The sequence below is a fragment of the Siphateles boraxobius genome, unplaced genomic scaffold, assembly GCF_051911475.1.
Source record: "Siphateles boraxobius isolate OS27281-9 unplaced genomic scaffold, OSU_SipBor_1 135, whole genome shotgun sequence".
NCBI classification, from domain to species: domain Eukaryota; kingdom Metazoa; phylum Chordata; class Actinopteri; order Cypriniformes; family Leuciscidae; genus Siphateles; species Siphateles boraxobius.
Genome location: NW_027508739.1, coordinates 1,001,648 through 1,025,297, shown reverse-complemented (window position 1 = coordinate 1,025,297; position 23,650 = coordinate 1,001,648). Strand labels below are relative to the sequence as shown.

Sequence of the window (23,650 nt, the reverse complement as noted above, 5' to 3'; positions counted from 1 at the left end):
CTAGCAACACAGGGACAGGCAAAAACCAGGGTAAATCCAAACAAGGGGTAAACCAGAACTAAAAACAACTCACACAATACATCCACTAGGGACAACACCAGACGAAGACCATGAGAAACACTGGGGTATATACACACACACACACACACACACACACTACAAAACATGGGACAAAACAGGAAATAACATAAAAGTCCACACAAGACAGGAATTATGACAGATATCAAGCCCTGATATATTTAAAACTTTAACAAATAAATTTACTTCTTAATATAAATGAATTGTGAAGTGCCATTAAATTGAATGATTTTCCAGAATTATTATTATTTTAAAAAACGCATGAATTTTAAACCTTTACTTTAAATTAATTTTTAAAGTGTTTTTATGTCTTTTCCATGAATTATTAACAATTTTGTTAAAAAATCTTTTTCACTTTTAGAAGGTTTTTATTACTTTTCCAGGGCTGCGTTTCCCAATAACGATGCATCTTAGCACTTACGAGCATTTTCTACGAGCGACTTTACGAACGTTCGTGTTCATTTCACGTGCGTTTCACAAAAACGCACTTAGCGGATCGTGCGCAGCTGTGCTTTAAGTGCTACTTAGAGTCGCTGTCCGTTTGTCAAGTGCTGAAATGTCACGCTCGTAATTGTAGCACACGCTTGTATTTTGAAATGTATAGCCTAATTGTTTTCATCTGATGTGCATTTTCTAGGAGGCCAATCATCTAGAAAAGCACAAACCTATGGGTGGAGACATCAGCAAAATGGCTGAACCAAAAAAAACAAAGAAAATATTTTTTTTTAAAGAAGAGATTAATGTAATTTTAGAGGAGGTGGAGCTATACAACATATTTTATTCAACAGGTTTAAGGGCAGTCATACAAATAAAACAAAAACAAAAAATCTGGGAGATTATTGCTACAAAACCGACTGCAACTAGGGGCATTAAAAGTTCAGGGAAGGAGGTCAGGAAGAAGTGGCAGGACTTTGCCAGTCTTGCTAAAAGGACACGGGCACTGCAGAGGACAATATTTAATAAAACTGGTGGTGGGACCAATGATTCCCCCTTCTCACAGCAGAGGAAGAAAAGGCCTTGTCAATACTTGGCACAAGTGCTTCAGATGGCATTTGTGGTGGTAATGACATCCATGGAGGAGTTAGGGGTAATTCAACCTGAGCCTGGTCAGGTCCTTCATGCTTAGAGGAACCATCAGTTTCATCTACCATCTCCCAGTCCTCAAAACAACCCTACCAGGCCTCAGCCTCCATCTTCTGCTGTCCAGACTGCAGCCACAACATCTCAGCAGTTTGAGAATGTAGAGTACATGATAATTTGAGAATGTTTGTTGTTGTAGTCAGGATATATGAGAGTGTCCTTAACAGGGAGGAGAAGGATAAAGATGGCATGGGACCACATGGCATGGGGCCAACCAAGAAACAGGCTACATGGCTGGTTTTCGTGCATGTCAGTCATTGACATATTTTTTTAGTTCATCCTATTTCCCCAGTCTTTGAAGCATATTACACCTTTTATTATTTTTTTTGTTCATTCATTTAATTTAGATTAAAATTATTAGATTAAATTATTTCTTTTTTTGTTGTTGTTTTCTGCCCTTTTTAATTATTTTATTTATAAATTCATTTAAACAAAAAAACAAGTAATAAAGTGTACAATAAAAACCTTATATTATAATCACATTGCACTTGAATAAAGTTAAATGTGTAATGTGCCGGTTGTCCTGCAGGAGACCTCATAACTCTGTCTTCTTACGATGCACTTGGGGATTTACGATTACTCCAGAGCACTCGTTGATCTACGATGATTTTCAAGTGCTACTTAAGTTACGATGCTTTTGGGAAACAGACCGTAATATTAAGATCATTCGTACTATCGTTTTTACGATCTTCTTAGGCTTACAATGCTTTTGGGAAACGCAGCCCTGGTCTGGGAAATTACAATTTTAAAATAGTTTTTCGTGACTGTGAAAAATCCAAGTGATTTAAAACTGCATAAATACTAGTTTCCTAACAGGTTTCAGTGTCCCATAATAAACTGGAATAAATTATTTTATACAACAGTTTGTTCTAATTCTCGAATCTGATTGGCTGAGACGAGAGCCTTTTCCAACCATGCCATATTCTACCAATAAATAAAAATAAATAAATAATAAATTGCACAATTCACCTTTCTGAAACAAAACACAATTTGATTAACTCTTTCCCCACCAGTGTGTGTGTGTGTGTGTGTGAGTGTGTGAGTGTGTTCGTGTGTGTTTTTTAAGTTGCCAGCCACTGCCAGATTTTTGATCATTTTCACAAAAGCTTCAGAATATTTAGTTGTATGAATATCTGAACACGCAATATATCAGAAGAAAGAACATAGCCTCTGCTATTAAACAAACAACAAAACATTTTATTCTAGCTTCATGCATTCTTTTTATATCAACACTTGAATGTTGGTAAGTTTCATAAAAACAATAATCTAATAAAATGGTGTTTTTGTCAAAGACTTGGTCCGGATGAGATTCAGAGTGATGTTCTAAACACAGATGGAGTCGATCGAGTCCATCAACACCTCGAAACTTCACAGTCGTTTCCTCTTCATGGGTTCAACATTTCATTCAGTAACGTTACGCAGTTTTGATTTATATGCGGATTAATGTTTGATGATCGTGTTATTTTACAATGTGTGTCAGCAATGCTTGTTTCAGCTTCTTCTTCTCCTGTGTTTTGATCAGGCGATTCTGAACTCTTTCAGAAGATGTGTAATAGTGTCTCCTACTGTATAACCAGGGTTCGAAATGAACTTTTTCACTCACCGGCTAATTTGGCTACTAAATTTTTAAGTTACCGGCCATTCAGAACTTGGCAAAAGTTGACTAGACAAAAAAGAAAAAGAAAATAAATGAACCAGATTAACTACATCACAGCTTATATATATATATATATATATATATATATATATATATATATATATATATATATATATATATATATATTCAAATATTATTCAAACAATGGCTGTTAATGACTCAAACAAAATCCTGTCATCCAGCATCTCCTCCCTTCCTCTTTCATCCTTTAAAAAATGTGTTTTAGATGGACAGATCAATACAGCACAAAGAAAAAAAAAAGTAGGATGTTGGAAAATAACGTTTTTTCTGTTAACCAAATGCTTTTTAATCTTCGCTATTGCTTCAATGCAAATGAACAAGCGCGCGGTTATTCATTGCATAGTGACGTGTGTGTTCAAGTAAGCCGGATATGAGCAGATTCTGCGCAATATGCTGTGTTAATTTCAAACCCCGTTCATGGACATTATCACAAAAATATGAACCTTTTTCAACATATTCGTAAATGTTTCTTGAGCAGCAAATCATCATATTAGAATGATTTCTGAAGGATCATGTGGCAGTGTCTAATGTGTCTCTGTTAATTTCAAAACCTGTGTATTACACTGAAAACATGAAGCCTTGTGTCATAAATGGCGTGTAAAGAATCTTACTTGGCATCCTGTAGAAGAAACGTTCTCCAGCTCCGTCATTGGTCTGCAGGAATCGGCTGTCCACGGACCAATCCAGGTGCGTTATGAAGCATGTGGACTTGTTGCACTCCCCCACTTTTTTATAGCGTTGGGCCACAGCGTAGATGTCCACAAACCCGTCGTTGGAGCCCACGGCCAAGTAAGATCCATCGGGAGAGAACTTGAGTTCGTGAATGACCTCCTTTCTGTCCTTGATGTGGACCACCTCCGTCATGTCCCTTAGAGTTTTTAAATCATCCCTTAAAACTTACTTGTTTAGGGTAGCTTTCACATAATTGTTTATAATTGCTTTATTATTATTATTAATCGAACATTTCATAATGTTTTTATTTTCTGTATTTTATTAGGTTTTTTGTCAGAAATGCATTTCTTGTTTAATTATATGTTTTATCATGTTTCTATTCTTGTGAAGCGCTTTGAGATGCTTTTTAAAGGCGCAATATAAAATAAAGTTTATTATATTATTATTATTAGACAGCAGAGAAACGCTCAGCTTCTGCATGTGCATCTGAAATAATGAGGTGTAGTGATCTAACTGCAGTTACCTGACCCGCAGAACAGTGAACGAGCCGTCCTTCATGCCGAGAGCGAGCTGGGAGCCGTCGTTGTTGAAGGAAACACTGCGAACGGCCTCTTCCATGTTGCAGCGAGCGATTAATGTGTGTTCAGATAAACTCCACAGTCTGGCGGCACAAACAACGGAAAAATTAACCGAATACCACCTCATCCTTTTATTTATTTATTTATATTTTTGTTCTTTTGCTATTTATGTACCTGTATGTATGCATGTATATATATATATATATATATATATATATATATATAATGTAAATATGTGTATATATAAAAAATTTTTATATATATATCTTCTCTCTCTCTTCTTTTCTTTTCTCTCAACAACCTCACCATTTCTCTGATAATTTATTTTTATTATTTTTTTTGTCACATCTTTGATTATTACTATTGCTATATATATATTGTATATATAATGACAATTTTTCTACATATATATTAGGAAACTTATAATAGAGATTTACACATACTCAACACAATTTTACACACACACTTCACATAATTACACGTACACCCTTCTTTTTTATGTGTTTTGTATTAATGGTATCGTCTAACTGTATTCTGCTTTAATAATAAAAAAAGGTAAACAAAAAAAAGGAAGAAAAGTAATCTTTGATTTTGTATTTTAGAGTCATTTGTAAAATGACTTGAATTATATTAACAAGATTCAATTATGTAAATTATATTTATCCTTTTAGGATTTTTAAAAACATTAGTAAAATAAATGACTTGATTTATATTAATAATATTCAATTATATAAATAATATTCATCTGTCTTGGGATTTATTAAAAGTCATTTTAAATTATATTAATAATATTCAATTATATAAATAATATGAATCCGGTTTGTGATTTTTAGCGTGTTTTAATCTGATGCTTTTTCTGCATCAAATCAACCCTTAACTAAGGAGAAAAATTAACTAAAGAGACTTTTGACAAAGAAAAATCCACACACAGAATTTAAACCAGTAACAGCGAATCAGAAGTCTATCAGAAGAATCAGAGAAATGGTGAGGTTGTTGAGAGAAAATAAAAGAAAAGAAGAGAGATACATATATATAATTATACATTTACGTATATAAATTAAAAGGGAAAACCCAAAGCATCACATTTCTAGCCGTCTTGCTCCATTCTATAGAGTGAGCTGATGTGGAAAACAGTGAAATCCTCTGGACTGACCGCACAGATCGATCGTCGCTGCCGGTGACGGCCAGAGGTTGTTTGGGATGCAGGTCGAGCGCCCAGAGTTCCCCTTCTGAGTGACCCTGCATGATCAACAGCGGCTTATCTCGCTCTCGCACCATCACCTCGAAGATCTCGCTGTCCTGAGTTCCTGCCAGGATCCGGTCAGCTCTCCAACACACACTGCGGATGGACAGACCTGGAAGAGAAAGACTCATTCAGGGGTGTGTTTCTCGAAAACATCGTTAGCCAACTGCGGTCGCAAGTTCAGTCGTTATCAGCAGTTCAACGAGTCGTGTTCGCGAAAACATCGTTCGTATGAACATTCGCAAACAGCATCGCAAACTTGTGTGTTTGAACGACAGATCTCGACCTGTGGTTAGAAGAAGAGTTTCTTGTTTTTATGACATGTGGACTCAATAAATCTTTATCTTCAGCAAAATAAGCAAACTAACATTCAGTGCAATCTGTATCTTTTATTTAGAATACATACAAATGTCGTTTACGTCTTTTAGTTTGTCAAGAGATTTAAAGTGTTGTTTTTGAAGAGAGCGCATGTGTGAACGAGCTCTAGTGTAAGAACGAGCCTATGATCGAATCTGGAAATAAAGGAAAATAACTGAGAAAAATTAGAAATAGTCCTCAGATGCATGTCTGTAATTTATAGCAAAACATCTAGTATTAATTCAATCTCAATCAGATTCATTAAAATAAGTTATTTCTCCAACACATGCGTGACATCATTAAGCAAGTGGTTGAACGACTAATTTGCGACAATACGGTTTTGGAAAACAGTCGTGACTAGCTAGTTGATTTCTTCAACGATGCCTCATACTATAATAGTGGAGAAGTGAGTTACGGGGCCCTATTTTAACGATCTGAAACGCAAGTGTCAAAGCGCAAAGCGCAAAGCGCAAGTAACTTTGTGGGCGGATCCCGACGCTGTTGCTATTTTCCCAGCGGGATAAATGACTCTTGCGCCCGATGCAAATCTAAAAGGGGTTGGTCTGATGTAGCTTCATTATTCATAGGTGTGGTTTGGGCGTAACGGGAAACAAACCAATAAGAGCTTTATATCACATTCCCTTTAAGAGCATGATGAACGAGGTGCGCTTGTTCCATGGCGCAATACTATTATAACGGCGCATTTACCAGGCGCGCTTCAGAATCGGTTCTCAGCCGAGGAGATCGATGTTCTCGTCAGGGCCGTAAAAGAAAGAGAAGTGACATTGGGTTGGGACAAACCCACCCAAATTAGCTTCGGTTGAACATGCATATAATAATTTGGGTAAATGTGTAAGCTTTATGCCTATTTTCCACATCGTCATGGACACAACAATGATTTCCCTCGTGTTTTAATATTTTTCCTTATAATAATGTATCATTTGCAAAAAGTTAAATGCATCTGTGTAGATGAGAGAATCATCTACAGTGTATGCGCGTTGTTCACACTCTGTATTATGGTCGAGCATGCGCGCTTAAAATAGCATCTGAATGTACGCAATGCGCCATTGACTTTAGACTAGTTTTTTTCTGGTCAGTGGCGCAATTGTTTTATAGAACAGCAAAATAGCATGAGGGAAAGTTTGCGCCGGAACACGCCTCCTCTTTGCGCTGATCCGCCCCGGGAGCGCAAGTGTATTTCTTAGTTACCGACGTGTGTCTGTGGAGGGAAACTTCCGCTTTGCGCGGGTGCAAAATAGGAATGATACATGCGTCGGTGTACAAAGTCATTTGCGCCGGGTGCAAGATAGGGCCCACAGTGTTGAAACACACTCCAGATTAGTCACATAAATACTGAGATCCAAGAAGCCCATCGTTCCGCTGAGACTGAGATATCTGGTCACCAGCACATATGAGGTTTGGGATTTGTGATTTGTAGCTTTAGTCATGGCGGGCGCCACATTTAGTTTTAACAACTTCTATGGTATCTTCCCTAAATACGTCCATGTGATATTGGTGTCCGGGCGTCTTATCCAGCTTTAATGAACATTCAGGGATCAGTACCAGCTCAGTGTTCCTCAGTTTGAAATGAAATAATTCTTTGAATAATCTGGATAATCTTTGATTTTGTGATATTGTGGTTGTATTTTAGAGTCATTTGTAAAATGAATGACTTGAATTATATCAACAATATTCAGGTAAATAAATATTATTCATCTGTTTTATGATATATTTTTAAGCGATTTTTAAAAAATAGCTGACAAAATATATTTATGATATTCAAATATATATACAATATTCATCTGTTTTGGGATTTTTTGGGGAGTCATTGGTAAAATAAATGACTTGAATTATATGAACAATATTCAGTTAAGTAAAAAATTATTCATCTGTTTTAGGATTTATTTTAACGCGGATTAATTTTTTTAAATGGACGACTTAAAATATATTTATAATATTCAAATATATATACAATATTCATCTGTTTTGGGATTTTTTTAGGAGTCATTGGTAAAATAAATGACTTGAATTATATTAATAATATTCAGTTATGTAAAAATATCTATCTGTTTTAGGATTTTTAGAGTTATTTGTAAAATAAATGACTTGAATTATATTAACAATATTCAATTATGTAAATAATATTTATCTGTTTTAGGATTTTTAAAAACATTTGTAAAATAAATGACTTGAATTATATAAATAATATTCAATTATATAAATAATATTCATCTGTTTTGGGATTTATTAAAAGTAATTTTAAATTATATTAATAATATTCAAGTATATAAATAATATGAATCTGTTTTGTGATTTTCAATGTGTTTTTATCTGATGCATTTTCTGCTCAAATCAACCCTTTACTAAGGAGAAAAAATAACTAAAGAGACTGTTAACAAAGAAAAATCCACACACAGAATAACAGCGAACCAGAGGTTTATCCACCGAGAAAAACAACAACAATTAAGACACCTTAAAACTCAAACAATTTTTTTCATGGTGCAATTAATAGAAGCAGAAAATACAAGCTACACACTTAAATGTGGTTTGCTGGTGTTTTCAGCAGGGCAGAATTTAATTGTCTCATTAACTGAGTGTAAAACCCTCAAAAATCAAGCGATTCGGCTGAATAACTCAAAAACATGTCATATCGATAGTCTAAATTGGACAAGCCAGCAAAATATCAAATAAACAAACTCAGTGTGGATCGTTTGCCTTCGATTCACACTTTGGGAGAACTATGTCTATACTGGACGTCTCTGTTATGTTCAATTAAAACAGACCCAATCGGGTCAATAGTCATGGTCTAGTGAGAGTGTATACATATATAAAATGAATGTGGAGAGATGAGAATATTGAAAGGGATAGTTCACCCAAAAATGTAAATTCTGTCAGTAATTACTCTTTATTTTTGTTTTTTTTTGCGGGCAAAAAACGTCCTGGTTGCGTATGCAACCCACCGTTCCCTGAAGGAGGGAACGGAGGACGTAGTCGACGCGACTGAAATGGGATCACGCTAGGGAGCCTATCATCTTCGAGTACTATTGAACGAGCCAATGTAATTGGCGTGCGTGATTCGCATCACACACTCCGCCCCCGCGGCGCGGGTATAAATACGGAAGTGGATGCACGCACTAGTTGCTTTTCGCTGAGGAGCCGAGAGTAACCCGGGGTCAGCGGTGGTCCAGCGGTAGTGGCAAGGGGACTACGTCCTCCGTTCCCTCCTTCAGGGAACGGTGGGTTGCATACGCAACCAGGACGTTCCCTTTCAGTCGATAACGTCGGACGTAGTCGACGCGACTGAAATGGGATCAACCATTGAACACGCCACTAACGCTGCCACCTTCCAGTGCCTAAACCAAAGCCTCCTGATGCCCCCGCAAACTTAAGGCGGGGAAGGACAGGGCTTAGGCCAGGGAAGTCACTGCTGTTCCTACAGGACCACTGGGAAAGCGTTCCCCGTACGTTGGAAGGAAGGGACGCTGCGGAAGCCACATCCAACCCGAGGGAGGAAATGTGGAGAATACACATATGAACTGGGCGGAAACCGGGCAGTCTAACATATGGAATGTCACTGGGGTGGCTCCAGCCTAAGACGGGGGGAGACACACCGGACAGTGACGGCAGAGAGACTCTGCCGAGGGAAGACACGGGCTCACCGCAGGGAGCCGTATCGTGGAAGAATACACATATGGGGTCACCGAAGGGACCGCAACATATGGACCCAGCCTAACACAGGTTCCACACTGCTTACGAGTGGTAGGCCTAACACCAGACGTTCCGCACGTCCGACGTCGGAGGGGTGTGGAGGAACTCAACAGGGTTCAATTTTAAGGGAACTCAACTGGAGTAGAAAGGCGCACGTATCCAGTCCATAGGAGGGGAATGGCGCAGCAAGCCGACACTTGAACCGGGCTCACGGTGAAACTGGCTTCATGAGAAGGGAGCCCACGGGAAGCAGCGGTTCAACTAGGTGTCGTCCAGCCCCCAACTCTAGAATCTGTTTAGCAAAGTATATCGTCAACGCCCAGGCGGAGCACTTTACACTCATCATAAAGGAGCTCAACACCTAAGTGGACATGTTGCATCTCGGATCTTTGCCGAAATGAAGGCAAGCACTAAGTGCAACTTTGCATGGAAACAGCCTTCCCTCTCTGCTGAATTCCAACAGATATTTGAAGAGCTGGTCTGAGGTCTATGACTTGCATTCTGTACACGTCCAAGCGAATCGGACAGAGAAGCCAGGGCTGGATCTGCCTCCTCCAGGGCAGCGCTTGCAGGCTCACCACCTGCTCCTATTACGGGAGAGGTAGGAACCTTGGGCACAATCCGAGCCGGGGTCTCAGCTTGTGAGAGTTAGCCGGCCCAGACTCCAGGCACAATACGTTGACCGAAAGCGAGCAAGTCCCTACCCTCTAGTAGAGACCACGCGAGCAGGAGAACTGATATAACAGAATTTTTAACTCACTACCTGCAGTGGCTCAGGGGCGGTCTCTGCAGTGCAGTCGCACCAGGGACAAGGCCCAAGAGGATAAAGAGGGACACAAGGATTTACAAGACCTTGCTCCTCAGGAACCTGACGATCAGAACGTGCTTCTGCATACTTCTGCAACACGATGAGCGTCGTTTAAACACCGAGGCAACATCATTTTGAGGGTGATTTAGGAAAACAGCCTACTGCAACCCATTTTGCAGGAAAGAGAGCACTGAAGTGATCGAAAGCTTTCAGGATCTCCTCAGGGGAGAAGACGCACTCAACGACTAGGTTCCACTTCTAAAGGAGTAAGCACGCTACCCAATTCTAGGGGGTGCTCGCAGAAGTGATGGTAACTAACACATGTTCTTGTGATAGCCACCTGAACCTCCGCGTTCGGATGTAAGACCGCCCGGAATCTCCGGGGGAAGAACGCGTGTGCCATCGTGCCCCGTCCCCGAATCCAGGGGAAGTCAGGAAGGCTGTTGAAGGGAACCAGGTCTAGTTGGGCCTATGAGGGGCAACTATGAAGACCTGTTCCTCTCCTGACATGGCACGTAGGTGCAAGTGACGGGCGCAAAAGACAGGAGCATTGCTCAACACAACATGTGAAGATCACTGGGCTTCAGGAGCATTTTCTGCTCAGCACTTGGGTGTGACAAGTTCACTGAGCTTCAGGAGCATTCCTGCTCAACACCTGAGTGTGATAAACTCACCGAGCTTCAGGAGCATTTCTGCTCAACACTTGAGTACGAAGAACCTCACTGAGCGACAGGAGCATTTCTGCTCAGCACTTGAGTGTGACAAGTTCACTGAGCTTCAGGAGCATTACTGCTCAACACCTGAGTGTGATAAACTCACTGAGCTTCAGGAGCATTTCTGCTCAACACTTGAGTGCGAGGAACTTCACTGAGCACCAGGAGCATTTCTGCTCAGCACTGCGTGTGATGAATTCACTGAGCTACCTGTGATGGACTCACTGAGCTACAGGAGCATTGCTGCTCAACACCAGAGTGCGATGAACTTCACTGAGTTTCAGGAGCAAATCTGCTCAACATGAAGAGTGATGATTTCACTGACTTGCAGGCGCAAGGCGACCATGAGTCGCAGTCACTTTTAGAAGGCTCACTGGGGTTAAACGCATTTCTGCGGGGCCCTGGGGCCGCTGAGTCCCAGTGTTTGTCCAAGGGTAGTCCGCTCGGTTTACCCAAACACTGGCGGAAAAATAAAACCGGGGGGGCAACTGAGCGGCCCCGGAATGGTCATGACCCAGCCGGACCCAGGGGATGGAGTCTCCACTTGCCCTGGCTATAACTGTCGTGAGGCTCGATGGCGGCACGATTGAGTAAGCGGGAGGAGTGGAATAAGGCGCCCTCAGACGCGTCTGACTCCAAGGAGGAGGTGACGGGTGAGTTTGTGACATGCAAGGGAAGCTTGCGCAACGGTCGCAATGTCTAACAACTCGAGGCACAAATGCCCGTGTAGTCGGGGGTCGCCCAGGCCCCCGTTAAAACACGCCCTTTGTACATGGCCGCTCTGTTGAAGAGGGTTTGGCAGCAGACCGGGATGAACTATAGTCACACAGGGTGAGCTGCTCTGCCACGGTCACCTCGGGACTCGATCGTGAAGCTAGCGCTGAAGCGGTCACATATGGAGGGAGCCAAAGGCTACGACTACCATATACCCCAGGAGCCTCTGAAAGTTCTTTCAGTGGGACCCTTTCTCACTTCAACACCAGCTGAACACATTCTCATTGGAGAGACATGTTGGACCGAGTACCTCTCCAAAACTAGAAAAGAGATACTCAGCCCGTGGGCGAGATTACTCTCTTCCAGTTGACCTGAAGACCCAACGGGCTCTGGAGCACTCGAGGGGAAGGACACTGTACTGATACTCCACCCTTAGACGCAACACACAGGATGGCCTGCGGTGCGGGAGGTAGAGATCTGAAGCACATGTCTTTCAGGTCAAAGCTGCAGACCAATCTTGGGCCAAGATGGTCACGACCCACCACCTAGTAGCACGAAGAACGAGTTTACAACTGGCCTTCGTACCGGCTGGAGGAGCGGCTATATCAAATCCTTCGCCAGCAGGATAAGATAAGCACGCACAAGTCAGGAGCACTGCTCAACACTCGGTGTGATGAATATCACTGAATTTTCAGGAGCACGTCTGCTCAACACCTAATGTGATGACTATCACTGACTTGAGCGGGGTAGCCGAGCCTGAGGTGGGGCAGCAAAGTAGAGAGAGTGGTGTTAGTGTGCTGTGCAACACTTACCTGTCTCCACAAGCGGCAGGGGGCGCGTGAGAAGGCGGATGACCGGGTCCTCGAACGCACCAAGCTGCCTGCTGGCGACCAAGGGGGAGCTGAGGGGTGTAAGGCTATACAGGGTCACACCCGCCAGACTGGCCCTCTTGGGACCCAGGAACAGATGAAATTGCTCTCTCTTTGAAGTGTGGGTACCGCTTGCTCCGCTTTTTTTTTTTTTTTTTTTTTTAGGGAGCCAGCGGCGGAACAGACACACACACAAACAAAGGCTCCACCCGGCCCTCACCCGGGGGGAGGGAGTGATCGTGCCACTCCAAGAGCATCTCATCCATTCCTGGGCGGCCCGCTCCGGAATGCTTTCGCTGTCGCTTGCCACCTGGCTTGGCAGCGCCTGGAGCGGGCTGGGCGTCTCTACTGCGGCCGGCTCCCTGCTGAGGCCTGGGTGGAGGCTGCTGCGGAGGGCCAGCAGGAGCGGCGGCCGGAGAACGCCCACGGCGACGAGCAGGCGGAGGAGCTGCCACCGGCGGCGGGTGGAGGCAGCAGCTGGCCACCGGGGCAGGATGTGCCGGATGACCTCCGTCTGCGCTTGAGCGGCAGAGAACTGTTTGATGCAGTTCTCCACCGCGTCGCCGACCAGCCCAACCTGGGAAATTGGGGAGACCAGGAACCGAACCTTGTCCGCATCCGCCATACCAACCAGGCTGAGCCAACGAAGGCGCTACTGGACCACCAAGGTGGACATCGCCAGACCGATCACGCACGCTACGACACCCGTACCCCGGAGGGTGAGGTCGGATGCAGTGCGGTGCTCACCTATGAGCGCACGGTCTGGATTACCCTCGTGCATGCCATGGGTGCCCTAGCCTGCAGCAACGCCATGGCACGCAAGAGGAAGGGGCTTGCCCACAGGCTTTGTAAGCTCTGCCCGTCGGAACGGACGAAACTCACAGGCCCTAGGGGGGAGACGAGGATCCCCCCAAAAGGCAGCGGCCGCCGGACACAGGTGCACCTGTGTCGACAGACCGCTCCAATGGAGGGACACCTCGCAACCCTTCACCGTTCCTCCATCAAGGGTAATGAGGGGGAAAAGCTATTCAGGCAGTTTCTGGCAGAGAAAGATGCTGTTCACCACCTGATAAGCTCTCCATGCATTTCGGGAAAGAAAGGCACTGGGGCGGCGAGCTGAGAACCAGCGCGGCCCGCCCCAAGATACCAAACTCCAGATTCCAACCGAGACTGAACGGGACACGGTGGAGGTTCCACTCGAGCCCGGCAGCCTCGGCGGCCCGTTTCAGCATAGCTGATAATTCTGGATCCGGCTCGGGCAACATTGAACTCCCGGAGGGAGACAATGCAGCCGAGTCATCATCTCCAGAAGTCAGCTCACCCTCTGATGCTGCAATCGGCGTCCTGTCCTCCAGGGGAGCCCCGAGTGAAACCGCTGGCCCACCCATTACAGATGGACCAGCAGACAACACAGGAGGCTCCAGTGGTTGCAGTGGAAGGGAGGAGTGAGGAGCCCACAGGGAATGGTTACCGGGCGGGACATCCAACACTATCCTCTGGTCACCCATCCCACACAGCACCCGAGGGTGGGGCATGGTAATGGGGACTCGCTCTCCGCGAACGAAGGCGAGTCTCGCCCTCAACACTGCGACAGTCATGTTCCCACAGTGAAAACATGAGCTGTCCACAAAAGCTGTCTCAGCGTGCTGTAAGCCAAACATGTGACACAACAGTTGTGACCATCAGAGAGAGACAGGGAACGACCGCACCCAGAAACGCACGGGCGTAATGACATCTTGAAAAAGACGCAAACGCACCCGTGTTGCTCTTTCAGAAAATAGGACCGTCACCAGTGCCGGAGCACACAGGGAAATGACCGCGGCAACACTGAACAGAGAACTGAAACAGTGAAGCACTCACTTTTCCGCCCTCTAACCAGCCATCAACACACACAAACATTTAGAAATTTGTTGCTGTTAAAACAGCAGTTGAGAGCTCAAAGCTCGCGATCACCGCTGCACTCGCGCTGTAGAACACCAGCACTGGGAGAGTCTTCCTGAAGAACACCGACACACTCGCTCGTTGTAGACAACAGCACTCTCAGAGACATCAAACGATCGGCTCCGAAGCGAAAGGCAACTAGTGCGTGCATCCACTTCCGTATTTATACCCGCGCCGCGGGGGCGGAGTGTGTGATGCGAATCACGCACGCCAATTACATTGGCTCGTTCAATAGTACTCGAAGATGATAGGCTCCCTAGCGTGATCCCATTTCAGTCGCGTCGACTACGTCCGACGTTATCGACTGAAAGGGAACTGTAGTCACTTGGACTATTTTAACGATGTCTTTAATAACTTTTCGGGGAACAAGTGTCAATCCCTTACAAGCCTATGGAGGAGTGATCCAGCTCTCAGATTTAATCACAAATATCTTAATTTGTGTTCTGAAGATGAATGAAGGTCTTACGGGGTTGAACAACATGAGGGAGAGTAATTACTGACAGAATTTACATTTTTGGGTGAACTATCCCTTTAAGTTCATAAGGAGATCTCAGGCTGTGATTGTCGGATGTGAGATATGAGATTACTGGGCTGTTTTTCTCTCAGACTCTCAGCTATAAAGTTTTATTGCTGTCTAGTTAAGGATATAAAGAAATGTTCTTTCCTGCAGGAAGCATTCGGCTGAGATTTTGGTTTCAGACTGACCAGACCTGATCGTTTGTTATCCCACCCAATTATCTGACAGTGTTCTGCTGGGAAACCGGTGACGGCTTCATTACTACAAGACTTACACTCACTGAAAACACTGTCACTCGGGCATATAAGCGCAGGCGATGTTTCCATGGTGACTGGATCCCTTATATACTGGCTTTCCCATATGGAGTCAAATCAATCTCTTCCTGTTTAAAAGTCTGCTTTATTGATCAGATATTGTATTTGTAATCTAGATCACTGAATGCAATTTCCTTGAAAAATGGTCAGTTATGGAAGAAGCATTTGTGGTTCGTTGCATGAAACCTCATGATTCACACAAACGGAATCGCAGAATCCAGTCATAAAAACAGAATTTGAATTTGGCCAAATTTGAATTAGTAGATCAAAAGTAAATTGATTAAACATCCTTTTTGATTATTAAAATGTATTAAACCATTAAAAACAGAATCCCGGGAAATTAAAAACACCTTTCAACGTGATTACGTAATGTGTGGCGCATCACAGCTAGTGCAAGACGAGCATCTGTGGTTAAAAAGTATATAAATGTTTATTTTTAGTATAAAATGTCCGCTGGTTTGTCTAGATCAGACTCTTATTCCTCGACTGGGATCGTGTCAAGACTTTGAAGCTGCACTGAAACTCACTGGACCCCATTGAAGTCACTACATGGAGAAAAATCCTGTAATGTTTTCCTCAAAAACCTACATTTCTTTTCGACTGAAGAAAGAAAGACATGACGTGTCTGTGATGACGCGGGGGAGAGTAAATTATCAGGACATTTTTTTAATTCTGAAGTGAACTAATCCTTTAAACTACTTCAAAATCCATGATATGTTCGCTTTAAAGTGATGTTTTTACCTTTATAACCCTGTTCGGCCTCCCTGAGGTCAATCTTGGTGATGGGTTTGAAATCCACATCCCACAGCCTCACACATCCATCACGCCCACCGGTGGCGAAGCCTTCTTCACACGAATGCATGCTAAAGATCCCAGCCTGAGAAACAAAAGTTTAAACAGGTCTGAACCGTCGACAGATGATGCTGCATTCACTAATGTTGCTGATTACACTAATGTTGCTGCATTCACTAATGCTGCTGATTACACTAATGTTGCTGCATTCACTAATGCTGCTGATTACACTAATGTTGCTGTATTCACTAATGTTGCTGATTACACTAATGTTGCTGTATTCACTAATGTTGCTGATTTCACTAATGTTGCTGCATTCACTAATGTTGCTGCATTCACTAATGTTGCTGATTACACTAATGTTGCTGCATTCACTAATGTTGCTGCATTCACTAATGCTGCTGATTACACTAATGTTGCTGTATTCACTAATGTTGCTGATTACACTAATGTTGCTGTATTCACTAATGTTGCTGATTTCACTAATGTTGCTGCATTCACTAATGTTGCTGCATTCACTAATGTTGCTGATTTCACTAATGTTGCTGCATTCACTAATGTTGCTGATTACACTAATGTTGCTGCATTCACTAATGTTGCTGATTACACTAATGTTGCTGCATTCACTAATGTTGCTGATTACACTAATGTTGCTGCATTCACTAATGTTGCTGATTACACTAATGTTGCTGCATTCACTAATGTTGCTGATTACACTAATGTTGCTGTATTCACTAATGTTGCTGCATTCACTAAAGTTGCTGCATTCACTAATGTTGCTGATTTCACTAATGTTGCTGATTTCACTAATGTTGCTGCATTCACTAATGTTGCTGATTACACTAATGTTGCTGTATTCACTAATGTTGCTGATTACACTAATGTTGCTGTATTCACTAATGTTGCTGATTTCACTAATGTTGCTGATTTTTACTAACGATTATGTTGCTGATTACACTAATGTTGCAGTTGCTGATTACACTAATGTTGCTGTATTCACTAATGTTGCTGATTACACTAATGTTGCTGTATTCACTAATGTTGCTGCATTCACTAATGTTGCTGCATTCACTAATGTTGCTGATTTCACTAATGTTGCTGCATTCACTAATGTTGCTGATTACAGTAATGTTGCTGCATTCACTAATGTTGCTGATTACACTAATGTTGCTGCATTCACTAATGTTGCTGATTACACTAATGTTGCTGTATTCACTAATGTTGCTGCATTCACTAATGTTGCTGCATTCACTAATGTTGCTGATTTCACTAATGTTGCTGATTTCACTAATGTTGCTGCATTCACTAATGTTGCTGATTACACTAATGTTGCTGTATTCACTAATGCTGCTGATTACACTAATGTTGCTGCATTCACTAATGTTGCTGATTTCACTAATGTTGCTGATTTCACTAATGTTGCTGATTACACTAATGTTGCTGATTACACTAATGTTGCTGATTTTTACTAATGATTATGTTGCTGATTACACTAATGTTGCTGATTTTTTACTAATGATTATGTTGCTGATTACACTAATGTTGCTGATTTCACTAATGTTTATGTTGCTGATTACACTAATGTTGCTGATTTCACTAATGTTTATGTTGCTGAATTCTCTAATGTTGCTGGTTTCACTAATGTTTACGTTGCTGCATTCACTTATGTTGCTAAAATTTTTACAAATGTTTATGTTGCTGATTTCACTGTTTATGTTGCTGAATTCACTAATGTTGCTGATTACACTAATGTTGCTGATTTTTACTAATGTTTATGTTGCTGATTACACTAATGTTGCTGATTTTTACTAATGTTTATGTTGCTGATTTCACTAATGTTTATGTTGCTGAATTCACTAATGTTTATGTTGCTGATTTCACTAATGTTTATGTTGCTGAATTCACTAATGTTTATGTTGCTGCATTCACTTAAGTTGCTTAAATTTTTACAAATGTTTGTTGCTGATTTCACTGTTTATGTTGCTGAATTCACTAATGTTGCTGATTACACTAATGTTGCTGATTTTTCCTAATGTTTATGTTGCTGATTACACTAATGTTGCTGATTTTTACTAATGTTTATGTTGCTGATTTCACTAATGTTTATGTTGCTGAATTCACTAATGTTTATGTTGCTGATTTCACTAATGTTTATGTTGCTGAATTCACTAATGTTTATGTTGCTGAATTCACTAATGTTTATGCCGCTGAATTCACTAATGCTGCTGATTTCACTAATGCTGCTGATTTCACTAATGCTGCTGAATTCACTAATGTTGCTGATTTCACTAATGTTTATGCTGCTGAATTCACTACTGCTGCTGAATTCACTGTTGCTGATTTCACTGCTTATGCTGCTGAATTCACTAATGTTGCTGATTTCACTAATGTTGTTGATTTCACTAATGTTGCTGATTTCACTAATGTTTATGCTGTTGATTTCACTAATGTTGCTGATTTCACTAATGTTTATGCTGATGAATTCACTAATGTTGCTGATTTCACTAATGTTGCTGATTTCACTAATGTTTATGCTGTTGATTTCACTAATGTTGCTGATTTCACTAATGTTTATGCTGATGAATTCACTAATGTTGCTGATTTCACTATTGTTGCTTAATTCACTAATGTTGCTGATTTCACTCATGTTGCTGATTACACTAATGTTGCTGATTCAACTAATGTTGCTGATTTCACTCATGTTGCTGATTACACTAATGTTGATGAGTTCACTAATGTTAATGTTAGTGATTTCACTCATGTTGCTGATTACACTAATGTTTATGTTGCTGATTTCATTAATGTTTATGTTGCTGATTTCACTAATGTTGTTGATTTCACTAATGTTGCGGATTTCACTAATGTTTATGCTGTTGATTTCACTAATGTTGCTGATTTCACTAATGTTTATGCTGATGAATTCACTAATGTTAATGTTGCTGATTTCACTGATGTTGCTGAATTCACCAATGATGCTGATTTTACTAATGTTGTTGATTTCACTAATGTTGCTGATTTCACTAATGTTTATTCTGATGAATTCACTAATGTTGCTGATTTCACTAATGTTGCTTAATTCACTAATGTTGCTGATTTCACTAATGTTGCTGATTTCACTAATGTTTATGCTGTTGATTTCACTAATGTTGCTGATTTCACTAATGTTTATGCTGATGAATTCACTAATGTTGCTGATTTCACTAATGTTGCTTAATTCACTAATGTTGCTGATTTCACTCATGTTGCTGATTACACTAATGTTGCTGATTTAACTAATGTTGCTGATTTCACTCATGTTGCTGATTACACTAATGTTGATGAGTTCACTAATGTTAATGTTAGTGATTTCACTCATGTTGCTGATTACACTAATGTTTATGTTGCTGATTTCACTAATGTTTATGTTGCTGATTTCACTAATGTTGCTGATTTCACTAATGTTGTTGATTTCACTAATGTTGCTGATTTCACTAATGTTGCTGATTTCACTAATGTTTATGCTGTTGATTTCACTAATGTTGCTGATTTCACTAATGTTTATGCTGATGAATTCACTAATGTTTATGTTGCTGATTTCACTAATGTTGCTGAATTCACTAATGATGCTGATTTTACTAATGTTGTTGATTTCACTAATTTTGCTGATTTCACTAATGTTTATGCTGTTGATTTCACTAATGTTGCTGATTTCACTAATGTTTATGCTGATGAATTCACTAATGTTTGTGCTGCTGATTTCACTAATGTTGCTGATTTCACTAATGTTGCAGATTTCACTCATGTTGCTGATTTCACTAATGTTGCAGATTTCACTCATGTTACTGATTACACTAATGTTGCTGATTTCACTAATGTTGCTGATTTCACTCATGTTGCTGATTTCACTCATGTTGCTGATTTCACTCATGTTGCTGATTACACTTATGTTGATGAGTTCACTAATGTTGCTGATTTCACTAATGTTTATGTTACTGATTTCACTAATGTTTATGTCCCTGATTTCTCTAATGTTGCTGATTACACTAATGTTTATGTTGCTGATTTCACTAATGTTTATGTCACTGATTTCACTAATGTTACTGAATCTGACCACAGTGAACGATCATATAGCAGACATCTGGTGTGTATATGGTGGGAGAGAGTGTGTGTGATGTGTGATGAGCTTCACTCACTCCGTGCGCTGCCTGTATGGTTCGAGTCAGGTTCAGTCCTTTCCACACATAAATGTCTCCGTTAAGAGCTCCTGAATACGTCACTTCATCTTTCGCTGTCGCCAAGCACAGGATAGTTTGCAGGTCCCCCGTCTTTCCAAAAATCCCTCGTTTTGGCGTCAATGCATTGCCACATAATGTCCAAAACTATGAGACAAAAGAGTAATGATCCTCTGAAAAACAACTCCTGATTGTATTAACCATATCAAGACTAAAAGAGCACCTATTATGCATTTGTTACATTTTAATCTGTATTTAGTGTGTAGTGTTGCTGTTTGAGCATGAAAAAGCTCTTTGTTCTTCTCTATATCAGTGTCAGTGTTTCTGAACTCCCTGAAACGCCTCCATTGTAGTCTTGAGTTTCTTCCGGGAACGAACACGTCACAATATTCCTCATTTAAATAATTCATACGCAGAATAAAGGGGCGGGGCCTGGTTGAGTTAGTTAGTAGTGTGTTGAAACTGGCGGTTATGGAAAGGGGCGGGGCATTTCCAAACACATTCAAAGCGCTTGACCAATCACAACACATTGATCCAGCCGACCAATCAGAGCACAGTGTGCTTTTCAGAAGGAGGGGCTTCATAGAGACAGGAAGTAAACAGAGCGTTACTGACAGACTGGGAAGAGAGGAGCCGAAACAATGGAGAGAATGAGGAAAATAATCAACATTCAAGCAGGAAAAGCTGTTCTAGTAGAGCCTAAAAACAACATCAAGGGCACAATATGACCTCTATAAAATATAGTGCAGAGTACTAAATTTGACAGAATTTTCACTTTTGAGAGTACTATTCCTTAAGTTTTTCAGTATGTTAATACATTTTTTTTATGTCTATGAAAAACATTGCATTTGTCTAAACACAAAAACAACAAAGGAAATAACGAATAAATTACGGCATCTTTTCCTCTGATGCCTCATTAATTTTTTTCCGAGAGCGCAGGAATCATCTTGGGTTGGAATGAACTTGTCTCAGGGGTTTGACTCACTTTAATGTGCTTGACTCCGCAGCTCACCAGCCTGTGCAGCACAAACGGGTCCCAGGAAATATCAAAGATCTGAAACCGCAGCACAAACAGGTGGAATAAAGACGTCAACACCTCCACAACATCTAGCACCAAACCTGATTACACAGAATAAACATAAATTAATGCACAAACAAACATGTACTAGGTATTGCGTGATGTTTTTTAAAATAATCCTTAACCATAAGCATGAACAATAATTACAGTGATGCTTGCTAATTCTCCTTAATTTTAAACTATGCATTTTTCTTTCAGATAGTCTGATTCCTTCATTATTATACTGAAAAAGTGTATAGCTTGAATGCAATTTAAATATTGAATTAATACACAAACAATGATGCACCAGGTATTTGCATGACGTTTTTGAAAAATCCCTAACCATAAATCAGAGCAATAAATATAGCCAAGCTTGCTAATTAGCCAATAATTTAACCATTTAATTGAATGATAACAACAATACATGAAGCCTTTTAATCAACATGATTTTTCTTCTTTCCTAATATATTTCAATAATAAACTATGCAATTATCTTTCAAATAGTCTGATCAATTATACACATTGAATGCAACGCAAGTTGCTTTGGATAAAAGAATCTGTCAAATGCATATATTTAAATGTAAAGGATTAATGTACAAATGCAACAGTCTGATTTCTTTATTATTGGCATTCATTTCTTACAAAAAAACATCCCTGGAAGCATTCCTGTTGCTCAAACCGTAGAGCTTCATGGGTTTGTTTCCCAGGGAATGCATGAACTGATATACTGTATACTTTGAATGCAATGTAAGTGGCTTTGGATAAAAGCATCAGCCAAATGCATAAATGTGAAATGCAAAAGATATAAATTACAAATTGCTTTATATCCCATCGGCAGTTTAGATTTTGGCAGTCATGCCAGTGCAGTTGTTGAGCTTAAACAAGAAACACACACACACACACAGAGCTGCAGGGTTTTAATGGCACCTTAGGGAGTTTTCTGGTGTCTGTGGATCTTCACTAAGCTGCTCTGTCATCTCAGCTGTGCCTTCAGCCTATGTGTGTGTGTGTGTGTGTGTGTGTGTGTGTGTTTTTGTTTCAGACTAGGAAACATACTCTATCTGTCAGTTCATGCATTGAAATGCTCCTCTGTATTGTACCATAACACAATAACTTATTCATAACTCTTTTAACAGTTATTCCTTCACATCACTGAGGTGTTGCATCTGTTGCTATGGAAACAGTCCTACCATGTGTGAATCGTATGCGTTTTTTAAACGTTTGTGCACTAGATCTTTCTGGCATTATAAAATAAAATGCTGGACTGATGTCGGCACTGAAGATCAGTCCAGTGTGTCTCACCCTATCAGAATGTCCGGTGGCGGTGGCTAAGACACGCCCCTTTTTCCAGTCCCAAACGCACACCGTGTTTTTGGCATCAAGCCCCACCGAAGCTAAACGCTGATTATTCAAATACAAATGACAGGAGAAAATAAGCAGTTAGAAGCTGTTACTAAATATTAAATACAAAAAAACATGTTCATATTCAACTGGTCAATGATTATGTTAGTCTCATTTAGGGCTGCACAAACACGCAATGAAACCACAGGTGATTTCACAAAGGCTGCAATTATTTTATGCGCAGTTTGTCAGTGCAGAACAACTAATGTCTAATGTCTAATTCTAATGTCATTTCACAGGTTTGAACTGTGACAAGATGATTGACAGGACAGTTTACGGTGACAGGATGCACGTAACTAACCGACAGATCTGTCCGTTAAAGATGACGAAGTAGTTCCCTATCAGGGAACTCGAGCTGCGTGACAACGCTTTGGGAACGCCCCTGCGTGAGTGCGTCATGAAGCACGTATGAAATCAGTCCAATGGCGAGACGGAACGTCATAGGCGGGTGACGTCATCGACCAGGAAACTATATAAGCACCCCAAAACACAAGCGCGTCAGCTTCTGAGTCTTCAGCAATCGCGCTGTGTGTGAATATATCAGTCTGTGTCTCAAAGTGTTTTTGTCTGTCCTTAGAAGTTGCTAGGCAGGAGTTTTTCACATGTAAAAAAAACGATAAAAGAGACGATACACGCATAAATATATATATATTTATAATATGGCGAGCGAGCAGCATTTCAGAAAGTGTGCTTATCCCTGCCCACGTTATATCACGGGTGGGGATACTCACATTCTGTGTGTTGTTTGTATGGGAGTGCAGCATGCCCAGTCAGCTCTCGAGGGAGAAACACCGCCAGCATTTCTAGACAATATATATGCCAATGAAAATCGCTCGCTCCGAAGAGTGGTGTGGAGCAG

At 41.0% G+C, this 23,650-nt stretch overlaps 1 protein-coding gene across 2 annotated transcripts in view; it reads right to left on the bottom strand.

Moving 5' to 3' along the window:
* Positions 1–23,650, bottom strand: part of eml6 (EMAP like 6) — a 126,466-nt gene that overhangs the window by 65,584 nt on the left and 37,232 nt on the right. For both annotated transcript variants that reach the window (XM_077229797.1, XM_077229798.1), the window contains exons 5-11: positions 22,693–22,791; positions 21,319–21,387; positions 20,295–20,480; positions 16,072–16,207; positions 5,300–5,501; positions 4,092–4,229; positions 3,508–3,764 (exon numbers count right to left, since the gene is read on the bottom strand). In XM_077229797.1, coding sequence (XP_077085912.1) covers positions 3,508–3,764; positions 4,092–4,229; positions 5,300–5,501; positions 16,072–16,207; positions 20,295–20,480; positions 21,319–21,387; positions 22,693–22,791 — 1,087 coding nt within the window. The remainder of the gene's footprint in view (positions 1–3,507; positions 3,765–4,091; positions 4,230–5,299; positions 5,502–16,071; positions 16,208–20,294; positions 20,481–21,318; positions 21,388–22,692; positions 22,792–23,650) is intronic.